The 12,781-nt window shown below is 33.1% G+C and overlaps 2 protein-coding genes across 3 annotated transcripts; one reads left to right on the top strand and one right to left on the bottom strand.

Moving 5' to 3' along the window:
- Window positions 1-1,375: 1,375 nt before the first annotated feature.
- LOC145086513 (uncharacterized) lies at window positions 1,376-4,497 on the top strand. Its single transcript, XM_079024296.1, has 8 exons — window positions 1,376-1,742; window positions 2,209-2,430; window positions 2,580-2,669; window positions 2,767-2,925; window positions 2,994-3,155; window positions 3,229-3,345; window positions 3,424-3,546; window positions 3,661-4,497. Exons 1-8 carry the CDS (start codon window positions 1,467-1,469, stop codon window positions 4,138-4,140), a joined length of 1,629 nt encoding a protein of 542 aa, XP_078880422.1. The 5' UTR covers window positions 1,376-1,466; the 3' UTR covers window positions 4,141-4,497.
- Window positions 4,498-6,416: 1,919 nt separating this feature from the next.
- LOC145086512 (transcription factor GAMYB-like) lies at window positions 6,417-11,660 on the bottom strand. 2 transcript variants are annotated; one of them, XM_079024295.1, is made up of 4 exons: window positions 10,926-11,660; window positions 9,776-10,117; window positions 7,542-8,418; window positions 6,417-7,030 (listed from the first exon to the last, which is right to left on the bottom strand). In XM_079024295.1, exons 2-4 carry the CDS (start codon window positions 10,115-10,117, stop codon window positions 6,768-6,770), a joined length of 1,482 nt encoding a protein of 493 aa, XP_078880421.1. In that variant the 5' UTR covers window positions 10,926-11,660; the 3' UTR covers window positions 6,417-6,767. The 2 variants fall into 2 exon arrangements, with proteins under 2 accessions (XP_078880421.1, XP_078880419.1); XM_079024293.1 differs by lacking the exon at window positions 10,926-11,660 and having other exon boundaries at window positions 9,776-10,123.
- Window positions 11,661-12,781: the final 1,121 nt, after the last annotated feature.

Below are 12,781 nucleotides of genomic sequence, written 5' to 3'. Positions count from 1 at the left end.
TTTCGAAGTTTCTGCTTCAAAGATTCCTAAGAAGTGATCTTTTCTTTACCCTCACGACCCCTTCTATTCTTCAAGCCCTTATACCATAGTGATGCTCCTCCACTCAACTTAAGAACCACACACTTACAACACTTATCATCATCCAACTCCTTAAACTCAAAGATCCGATCGATCTTCCTATCCTAATCCAAGTAAACTTCAGGATCAACACCACCAACAAACTCAGGCAAGTCATTCACCTTGTATTCTTCAGCCACCCTAAATGGTCCACGCCTAGGTTGCCACCTTTCTCCACCCTCTTGCAAACCATGCAAGGCGTTAGTGAAATTTGGATCATCAACGTTCATGGTTTCTTGAAGCGACTTCCAAACACCAACAACAAGATCTATCAACCGAACACACACTTCAAGAAAATCGAAAATTGACGCTCTGATACCACTCATGATGCGTGTATGGAGGGATTACTTTCAATAATTTAGAATGCAGCCGAATATCTAAGATTAAAACCAAGAACACGGGAATATTAAAGAACTTGCACAATAAGAAATCAAGAAAAGATAGAAGTGAAAAACAATCTAGGCTTATAGATTGAGTATCGATGAAAACAAATCAAGACCTATTAATTTGAGTTCATATCAACCTAGAAAATGCGATACATAATTGAAAAAGACGAGTAAGCACCTCAAAGAAGAATGTTCTTTATTTCGATAATCAGTAAGTAAAGACATCTATGAAAAGGTTCAACTAAGGGCTTTATACAGCCTTACAAATGTAATAAAATAAGGCATATACAAAATAAAGGAAACTTCAAAAATAAAAAGAAACTACATTTTAAAGGCTTATTCAGACTAAAAACAAACCAAACATGCTCGTAGAACCTTCCGCCTCACCGACGTATGAGACCATGCAAACTCCATGCACACGTGACTTTTCGCATTATGAACTTTCGCATCCACACACCAAGACTAATCGTTCGTAGTCACCTTCCCAAATTTCACATTCACAATGACTCTTCGGTCGCATCCAACAATTGATTTAGACTGCGAAAGGTTGCGATTCACATTCACATCATGTCTGTTAGAAAATTTACATAAATGATCCAGATGTTTCACAAAATATAAAAATGTTCTTTATTTTTCACAAAATTATAGAAATAATCCGTACAAAAATCAAAACTACAAAAATTATCCCTATATTTCACAAAACTAAAAAAATTACCCCATCTAATAACAAATTTAAATATTCCCTATACAAAAAAGTTTAAGAAATTATATCAAAAATATATTTTTAATAATTCCAAATTCAATACACCCTACTATTTTTTCCGTAAATATAAATACAGATAATTTAAATGGTATAGAAACTCGGTTGGAACGTTCAAAACCTACGAATACGAGGCGGCAACAAGGGTTAGGGTTTCTCTAAAATTCCAATCGCAGCATACCTTCTAACTCGCCTTCTAAACCATGGGTAAATCGCCAAGGAAGAAGCCAAGACTGCCAAAAGCAAACCCTAAAGCCGATGAACAACCAAAGTCTGATCCTGCCTCGGTTATTCTCAGCAGCGACGACGAGGCCGATGATGACCTAAGCTTGAAAATCGTAGAAAAAGCAATGTTACGAGCCTGTGGTAATGAAACCAATACTAATCCTTCATCTTCTTCAAAGCCTGAAGAAATTACCACAGAAGTGAAGAAAAGAATAAGGAAGAGGAAAGAGAAGATGGGGGCGCGAGACAATGCTGTAAGCAGTTCGAATTCAATTGAAAATTTGAGCTTTTCTGTTTTCGCTATTTTTCCATTTTGTGTTCGCCGTCTATTTGTGTCAAAGCATCCATAAAATTGCGAAAAGGCAACGATGTACATGTTATTGTGCATAAATTTAATGACGGACTTCCTTTATTTCGTTCATTTGGAATCCACTTTGTTTGTTTCCTTTCACGAAGCGAAGAGATTTGAATGATGGGTTTGTTTCAACTAACATCTGCCTCGATTCCAATTGAAAATTTACACGAATTGATGTCTCCAGACATCGCCTTAAAGATTATTAATAGTAGGAAGTATTTTTTTTTGAGTAATTATAGTTATTTACACTGGAGCAACTGGGCAAGTGTGGATAGCATAGTTGGAAGTTTTTGTTTGTTCACAAAAATCAGCTGCATGCTGGTGGCCTCGATGTAAATTTAAATCTTTCTTTTGATTGTAATTAGGTTGAAGATCCAAAGTCTGATTCTGCCCCAATATTTCTCAGCAGCACTGATGATGCCGATAATGACCTAAGCTTGAAAGCCGTTGAAAAAGAAATGTTAAGTAATGAAACCAATACTAATCCTTCAGCATCTTCTTCAAAGCCCGACGAAAATCTGACAGAAATGAAGAAAAAGAGGAAGAAGAGGAAGGAGAGAAGGAAGGAGAAGATGGAAGACAATGCTGTAAGCAGTTTAAATTCAATTGAATATTATGTTTTTTTTTTTTTTTTTTTTTTTTTTTTTTTCTTCACTGGATAAGGTAGGCAAAATTGTACAAGTTTCTGGTGCATTGTGGTTGTCGAAATTTTATAACATATTTTTGATTGTAACAGGTTGAAGACGAGGAACCAAAAGATAGTGATGTAACATTGGAGACAAACCCTGCAGAGAAATCTGATAATATTGTGCTGCGAAAGCTTCTTGTAGGTCTAATGAATACATTAAAAAAAAGTCATAAATCTGTTGCAATTATGACTGTGAGCTCTGATATTTTTTAATAATTTGTTTATATATATTCAGAGGGGACCAAGGTATTTTGATCCTCCAGATAACAACTGGGGAAATTGCTATAATTGTGGTGAAGGTGGTCATATAAGTGCAAACTGTACATCAGCTAGACGCAAGAAGCCTTGTTTTGTTTGTGGGAGTTTTGACCACAATGTGAAGCAGTGCAACAAGGTTGGGATGTGTAGTTAAATTAAGGTGTATGATGATCTAGTTGGGTCTTATTATTTTCTTTTTGTCAGGGGAAAGATTGCTTCATTTGCAAGAAAGGTGGACACCGTGCGAAAGATTGCCCTGAGAAATCCATTGGGGGGTATCAAAATGCTAAAATATGTTTGAAATGTGGTGATTCAGGGCATGAAATGTTCTCATGCAAGAGTGCATATTCTCCAGATGACCTCAAGGTCAGTTATGTTTCATATACTATGTATATATAAATATGTATATATATTCGCCTGACACTGTTGTTTTTATCAGGAAATACAATGCTATGTTTGCAAGTGCTTTGGGCATCTTTGTTGTGTGAACAATAGAAATGCTGGGCCAAGAGAGGTTTCTTGTTATAGATGTGGTCAGTTGGGCCATAACGGTTGGGTAAGTCCTTGAGAATAATTTTGTAAAAAAAAAAAGTTTTCTTGAAACATTTGTAAATAATCGTTAATTTTTGTACAGGAATGTGCAAGAGTTCATGCAGAAACAACCAGTAATGGGACTGGGACTGGGACTCCTAGTTCTTGCTACAAGTGTGGTCAGGAAGGCCATTTGGCACGTAAATGCACTACTACTTCTACTAAGGTATTTGTTTTTTCTTATCCATTTTTTCAGATAATCCGAATCTCTATGGATTAATATAGTTTTGTTGCAAGAAACATTAAATTGCTTTATTTATGTGTTGGGTTTTTTTTTCAGAAGGAAAAGAGGAAAAACGAATACTCAACTCCTAGGAAGAGTCGGTCTCAGTCGAGGGATAACCATGTTTCTCATGATTTAGGTAACCCTCGTAAAAAGAATAAAACACAATTTGGGCAATCAACTTCATCTCATTCTCAACTTAATAACAAGCGAAGGAGTAGTAGTAATAGTAGGGGTGGCTGGACAACTGAAGACCCCGGTGAATGGGGATCACCTCCTCCTAAGTTTCAAGATAGGTACAAGTCCGGCGAGAGATCCCATACCTATAATAATAATAGTAATAATGGTAGTGGTTATAATTCAGGATATAATAGCAATAGCAATAGCAACAGCAACAGTCATGGACGAAAACTTCATTATGAAACTTCCAATGGATCATATCATCATCAACACACCCACAGCCACAGGTATTCAGCATCGAGATTTGGGAATTCCAGTAATTTTGGAAAAAGGGATTATAATACTTGGGATTATTAGTTTGGTTGTGTTTTGCATGCTATTTGCTAAGCGCAATCCTCTACACTTTTGCTCTGTTTGTTATGTATGGCAATTGATGATACATACATAGGATAGAAGGAATTGTACTGTGTTTGGTATTTATTGGATTGGTCTACTGATAAGAATACTACACCCCTTTCAAGAATCAAGCCAGCATCTGATTGCTGTTATATCTTTTACCAACATTTTTGTTCTTGTTATGTTCTGCTTTATTCATTTTAATTTTTGAAAGGGATATTTTTACATTTTCTTTTTCTTTCTTTCTTTCTTTCTTTCTTGTAAGCTGTACCTGTACCCTGTATGTTCCAAAGGTAAGAAGTTCGGAATTTATAAGCATGGTGGATATGGTCTCACTCTCACCTTTTTTGTTTTACAACATTGTCATTTACCCTTCTAATGTTAGAGTTGGTAATGGGGGTGCTGTTAACCATTTTTATATCTTTTTGTTTTTTCTCCTTTTTCTGCTCTTCACTTTAATAGAAACTAGGATTTTGACCGTCTGTGCAATGCTGCGGAAGCCCCGGTATGTTCAAAAACGCAGATCGACACCATACATACCATGGAGACGATTAAACCATATAAACTGGAGCATAAAAATATCAAAATAAAATTTGGATACAAATAATTATGTACGGAGAAGACGGACAAAAATAAGACTTGAAATTGTATCGTAAAGAAATTGATAAAAAAAAAAGATTATTAAAAAAATATGTAAGGAGTCGAAGTGTAACTTTAAAATATAATAGGGGATCAAATCGTAATGTATAAAATACCAATAATTTAACTTTAAAATTATTAGGGGTAAAAACTATTAAATAAAAATTAAATGAGGGGAAAAGATTATAAATATGAAAATCTTCTATGACCAGAAGCTAAATGATTATTTCCAAAAACTATTGTTTTACATTTAATAATGCATGTTTGACAATATATAACATGATTTGGGTTTAGTAAACTTGGATTTGAAAATTTAAAAAAAATATATATAAATCGTGGGAACTTCATAGAAAAAGAAAAGGAGATGACAGCACAATCGACGGATAGGAAGAGAAGTTGAAATGAATAGTGAGTTGCCTCACAAACGGATTTTGGTAATTAATATATATATATATATATATAATAGTGAATTACATAAGCCCTTTGGTACCTTACCTAGTATTTTTATTTCGTACTAAGCTTAATCTTTATCACTTTAACTAGGGCTGTTCACTATTCGGATAAAACCGAATTATCCAATTGGACAATTTGGATTGGACTATTTGGTTCGGATATACGGATTTTTGGATTGGTTTTCAACAAAACCGAATTATTATTTTGGATTTAGGATTGATTTTGGTTTATAAAATCAGAACCGAATAGTCCAAAAAAATCGAATAAATATTTATAATTTATCTATTTATAATATATATCTATAGTTGTTTACTAATTTTGTAATTTGTTTTTTCAAATAGGTTCAAAACATTTCACCCGATAAAAAAAACATTAATATGCATTTTCTCTCAAAAGTTTTATGTCTATAAAGTATTTAACTATAATATATGTTCTTATTAGTTGTGTATAAATTTGAAATAACAACAAAATAATTTGTTTTTGCTTCTTGTGTAAAGTTGGGTAATATTGTAATTTTATGATGTTTTAAAAAGTTTCGGTTTTTGTAAACCGAATTAGAAAAAACCGATCCAACTGAATTATAATTGGTTCGGATCGGATTGGATTTGAATTTAGTTTGGACTATTCAGATCCATGTTTTGAAAACTAAAATCAATTTTGATTCACTTGATTGGATCGGATCAAACCGATCTATCCAAACGAACGCCTTAACTTTAACACTATAACACGCCCAAAGTGGTGCTCCATAGTAATACTAAGACAACACATTATAACCCGGATGCCAATGCTCGCTTTTATTCTTTTTTCATTCTATCCAGTTATAACAATATCTTCCAATCAAATAAGAAATTATTACTGCTTATATTGGGTAGATTTTTTAAAATAATAACAAATTAAAAGGTGCGATGTTATAATGGACATATTTTTCAAAAGTTAAATTATTTTAAAAATATAATACAATCCTACAATAGAATGAAACGAAAATAAAATGTTAAAACAAACAAATAAATACTCTTTAAATTCTACTATATTAGTACACACCTTTATCAACCACCACAAGCCTTAGAGCCATCGACCACATTTTCAAATAACTTTTTTTTTTTTTGTCTTTTTAATCTCCAACTCCAAAACATAAAAAAGTTACATATCAAAAAGCCAAATAAGATGATATTTCACTCCTTTTCTCCTTATCCTCACAATGATAAAGATTGGATAGCACAATGTTAAAGTAGATTTGAATACAATATATTTCCAATATCCAGTTGTAAAATTGTTAGGGAACACATTATTGATGAACATTTTTAGTGGAAATATAGCCAAAACAAGTCTATAACATGAGAAAGTCAAATCAAAGGTCGAAACTCCGAAGTAGTAGAAATGTAAAGGAAAGGATCTGAGGTCTAATCAACATTTAACCAAATAAGATCCTCACAATGGATCCATACCAGAAAATTCTCAAAGTATTTAACAGATTTCATCTTCATTTGCACGACACATCAAACATCAAAGGGTGAAGAAGGCCCAGGCATAGACGAGACGTTGCAAAAATCATCAGGAAAAAGTGCACTGAGAGGGTCGATTAGCAGCCCACAATGGTCTTTGTTTGAAGTGGAAGTGGAACCACCACCACCACCGAACCAGGGAGAATCCAGAAGCAAATCTGGCCTGCAATACTTCATCATCATGTCATTGTCTTCTCTCTCCAATTGCTGACCACCAGATTCATCTGCTGCTGCTGCTGCTGCTGCTTCCTGCTTCACTTCACACCACACCACATAAAACACACACCACACAAAACAAATTTCATCAAACCAACTCAACCAATCAATCATATTTATTGAGTGGCGTAAATCGGCTAAATGCAAGAAATAGCAACCTACTTTCCATTTATTTGTGTATTATATATATAGTATCCTACTTTCACATCACAGACGCAAAATAAATAAAAAGGGAATTTCATCAAAAGAATAAGGATAGACTTGAACGATTCATATTGATTGTTGTTCTAAATGATACACAGTTATTTGAAAGTGTTGCACAAAAAAGGGCTAAATGCAACCTACATTCCCTCATTTGTCCATTATACTTCCATTTTTTTTTCTTTATAAGGCACTGTACTTGATAAAATCTACAGAATCCATTCCTATAACAGAACATTGTAGTTTGAAGAATATATATATACAAGCAATTATAATATCCTGATAAGGAAAAAAAAACTGAACTAGGTAGTTAATATAGAAAGAAATGAAGGTAGGATGGTAATATATCACCTGAAATAGCCTCGAGGGATTGATCATGATGTTCATCGAGTGAGGTATGAGGAGTATATTCACTGAAGACAGATGCAGCAGAATGACCCAAGGGTGACATGGGGTCCCCATAAGCTTCCCAGTCATCATCATCAGATGAACAGGCAGCAGCAGCATCATTGGAATTGGAATTGGAATTGGAATTCTTCGAATTTGAGGTTTTCAAAGTTTGTGATTCGTAGAGCACTGCTTCCAACAAACCGCTGTTCCTATTATCCGACTTTTGATGACCAATCAGAGCAGATTGGATCAAAGTATCAACAGATTCAAGAGAAGGCAGCGGGGAAGAAGGTGCACCACAGCTACCCATTTTTTGGGTAGAAGAATATTGGAGTGAAGGGAGCTCCATCTTCGTGGCCCATGAAATGGGATCAGAAGAAGAAGTGTTGCCATTTAAAAAGGCATGGCTGCCTGAAAAGGACGAATCTTCATATTGAAAAATATCATTCAAACCACCATCATAGATGGGATATGATGGATCGGATCTTCTGATTCTTTTGGGAGGATGTGAAATCGGGAATAGGAAATTGGATCCGAGGAGGGTATTTCCGGGAATATCAAGAAAATTATCCAGGAGGCTTGGGGCAAATAACTCATGGCTTAATCCTAAATTCTTGAACTCCACTGCTGGGATTTGGAAGTTGTTATTTGGCAAGATTTCAGGATGTGATGATGATGTATCTCCATTTGGGAATGTGCCCATGTTTTGGGATTGTGTGTTGTCGTTTAGTGTTTGGAGGCATACGTCTGGAGGGTAAATCGGTAAACCTGCACGCTGTCGTCTCTTGGTTCTTGTGTTCCAGAAATTCTTGATTTCATTATCTGTACGTCCGGGTAACTGATAACAAAAACCAATCACCATTTTATTTTATTACACTATAAATAAACTTACATAATTTCAGTTCAACTACAAATATACACACACAACTTTTGCATTTCGCATGTCCGTCTAATTAGCAAGAAATAGCAACATACTTTCATTTAAATGTTCAGCAACTACTTAAGTCTTTATCACCATAATTAGCTTTAAACATGCCCAAATACTAGCTTCTTCTTAATCTTCTCCTTATTCTTACACAACACAAACTTCATCCACTAACAGGACTCAAGTTTTTCCTCATAAAGTTTCTATCAATCTACAACCAACTTCTTCAAGGTTTTAGAAACTCATTTGCTCCTACTACTTCACTAATTGCCTACAGGAACTGTTGTCAAAATAAATTATTTCTTTCTGTAGGAAGTGCTTAATGAACAAATGTTTTATAAAAATACTTCTATACTTTCTTTATATAAATAATGATAAGTGATCTTAAATATTTGATAGAACTAATTATGAATGTTTCAAATAATTAAATACAACATATTTGACATATGTAAAAAAAACTAAAACATGTAACAATTTGACTCATCGATTTCTATGTTTCCAAGTTCAAGGTCATACACATGTATGCATATAAATTTACACATTATCACATACTTGGGGAATTGGATGGGACAAATAAATGAGGGAAAATTTGTAAAAGATTAGGACTTAATGGGGAGACTCTCATTTCCCTGACTTTCTCTATTAAGTAAAAAAGAAACGTTAATATGTATGTATAGCTTCCTCCTCATTAAGTTTATTAAGTCAAAAAGAAACACACCTTAGATACCCTACTTTCAAGCATTCCTATCTTAGCAAGAAGCATAGAAGAAAGTTCTAACTATGCATAATCAGTTTTCCATTAACCTTGATTTATCATATAGCAAGACCAACTCAAGGGGAATACTTGAAATTATGCACAGACATATATAATCATTCAGCTCATGGAACAGGTCAGAATGTGTATGGTGGAAAGAAATAAAACTAAAACAGAACATCAAACATGAGAGTTACTATTGCCAAACTTATTTCTCAGATTTTCTTAGAATCTTTTTCTCAAGTGCTGAAGACATATGCTTAGTAGGATGTCTTTGTATGTATATGATATGCTATTAAATGTGTGTATGTATGCATGTCTACTTACAAATGTGGACTTATTGTGAAGAACAATCAAAAGAAAGCAAGGAATAATAAGTTTGGACATGCAAACACACATATAATATCAATTTACATTCACAAAAGAATATCAATGCATGCAAGTTGCTTGGATATAGCAGCTAAGGAAGGACTGGAATTAAAAAAAGAAAAAACTGCAAATGTAATTGGGAAGCACCTCAATAGCCATGCGTGCCCATTTGTTCCCCATTTTAGCATGGAGTTCAATGATCCGGCGTTCCTCCTCTGGTGTAAAGGCACCTTTTTTGAGATCAGGTCTTAAGTGATTTGCCCACCTTAAACGACAGCTTTTACCACAACGAGAAAGCCCAGAGTGCTTCTGAACAGCATTCCAATTCCCCTCTCCGTTTTTGTTCACATAATCCACCAAAATTGCATCTTCAGCAGATGTCCATGGACCTTTCTTCAGTGTCCCATTTCCTATCATGTTTCTTTCACTGCTGGCTTCATCATTCGGTGAATTTATTCTCTCCTCGCTTTCACTTGTCATGTTGCTCATCTTCATAACACACACATGACAAACAAACATATAGCTATCTATCAGCAGAGTGGAACAAATCTTTCCAAATACTAACAAACTTTTAAGAGGTGTCATTTTAGAACTAAAACTTCTTCTGCACCTTCAAGTTATAATAATCACTTTTCATGGAAAATCTTCATTAGTAACAAAGTAGTAAGATAAAATAAGGGTATATAAGTAGTTTTTCTCTACCCTTTGATTTGATGATTAATTTTGTTGCTGCTACCTGCTAACTAGTATGAAACTAGAAACTCATCATTGTCGCTTGAAGTTAAATAAGCACTTTCAAAAAGCCCATCCAAACAGCCTCTAATACTAAGGAACTATTGTAATAGAATATGAATTCATCATGTCAGGATTGAATACTCAACAGATTTCTTTAAAACAATATCTAAAACCCACAATTGCCTCTGAAAACTGAATAAAAATTGGCAAGAAATAATCCAGCATCAAGTAAGAAATGGACCTATCACCTATCATGTAGAGGCTCTTCACCTCACCCCAAATCCCACAAAAAACAGTAGCACATAGATTCATTTTTCTAACATCAAAAATCACTTCCAATTTACCATATAAAGCAATTAAACTACTCTATCAAACCCACATGAATAATATTTATTAATAACTTTGCTTAGTCTCCATTAATACGCTTCCTGATATTTAATATCATAATAAATAAAAGACCGGAAGAATCGAGCTTACTATAAGTGAATAAACTCACTCGCACAGTTTTACATCCATAAGAAGAAAAAAAAATCTGAAATTGGAAGGCAAGCGAGGGTTTTACCTTAACGAAGAACGCTAGATTGCTGAAGAAATATCAATTCCTCGTCATTGGACAAACAATAAATGGTGGACACACTGATAGAAACTGTAAATTGAATTCAATCTAATAAGCAAAAAAAGAAACACAACTAACAGCTAAAGCCACAAACTTCGCTGGAATTACGATGAATTCAATATCAAACTAAAATCCTCAATTCCAACACTTTGCTGAATTCAAATCTGGTAGTAGCTAAAATACCGTAAAAAGAATCTATATATCCCCTAATAATAGACCCATATGCAGATCTAGTTGAAATCAAAAGCAAACGGAATGGGACAATCGAAAATCAAAAAGAAAAAAAAAGAAAAAATAATAAGAAGAAGAAGAACAAGAGGAACACCAATGTCAAAGTGAATGGTTTGAGGAAAGGGATACAGGATTAATTCGTTTCTCAGACCCTAGCCGTGATCAGTAAAGAAAAAGACCGAGGATCCAATCATAGAATTTTTCAAGGATTACACTTATACATACACATATATACAGATTTCATCAACATTTGGGATTCAAAATAAAAAAAAATGAGAGAGAGAGAGAGAGAGAGAGAGAGAGAGAGAGAGGCGTAAAGGGCTATGAGAAGAAGCAATGTTGGAATGAAGAGAGAGAGAGAGAGAGAGAGAGAGAGAGAGAGAGAGAGATGGCAAATAAAGAGGAAAAATAGGAGATAGATGAGGATGGAGTACCAGCTTCGCCTACTCCCTCAGGTTACTTTTAGAGTTTTAAACCTCCTTTTATTACTACTTTCTTTATTAATGCTTTACTTTACATGTGTCACATCTTTGGTCCCTCAACTGTTATACTTCGTCTTTTTTGCTTTCAAGTTCTAGTAGATTAACGCCATCTAAATAGGCTTAGTTAATATAAACATATATAAAGAAAACAATATAGATCTCATATATATATATATATATATATATATATATATATATATATATATATATATATATATATATATATATATATATAGGAAAAGTGAATATACCCTTAAGGGTATATAAGCTTAGGTATCCAAAGACACTATAATATGTCGTTTAGTTTCATATATTCATTATAATGTTCTTAAATTTCAACCCCTAACTTGATTTACTTTCAAGATTTTCGAAATTTCACTATTATCTTTCTTTTATATCACATCTTTTTGCCGAACACCTGATAGACTATATATATTGTAGTTGAAAATGAAAACTATGTAAGAGAAAGATACTTGTGTAATTTACAAAAATAATGAAAGTAAATCAAGTTAGAAGTTAACTTATAAGAACATTAGATAATTAGAATGTATTATATGATACAAAACGACATAGTATGATGAGTTTGGGTACCTAAGCTTATATATATATATATATATATATATATATATATATATATATATATATATAATTAAAAGGATATTATTGTTTTAATAATAACTTTTGTAACCATAATCTAATATATTATTTATATATGAAATTAAAATTAACAAAAATATATATAAACCGATCAAACCAATATAAATATCAATATTATCTTGTCTATTTTAACTTTTTAATTTTTATTCGTGGAGTCAATTTTTATAAATAATAAGGCTGAACCAAAAGAATAAAATTATCCTTATAATTTGAGATTTTTTATGGACCCGATTTTTTTTTGAAAAGTTATATATATATATATATATATATATATATATATATATATATATATATATATATATATATATATATATATATAACAAAATAACTTTATATTACTTATCATCATACAACGAGTAAGATGACAAACGGGCAACAAGTTGCGCAGCTAAGCTTTTTTGTATGGTAAAACTAGTTGTTTTGAAGAATACA

This window comes from Lactuca serriola, chromosome 2 (assembly GCF_051521515.1).
Source record: "Lactuca serriola cultivar US96UC23 chromosome 2, Lser_US96UC23_V15, whole genome shotgun sequence".
In the NCBI taxonomy this organism is placed as follows: domain Eukaryota; kingdom Viridiplantae; phylum Streptophyta; class Magnoliopsida; order Asterales; family Asteraceae; genus Lactuca; species Lactuca serriola.
The sequence above is the reverse complement of the archived record's forward strand: the minus strand, read 5'-3'. Positions and strand labels throughout refer to the sequence as shown.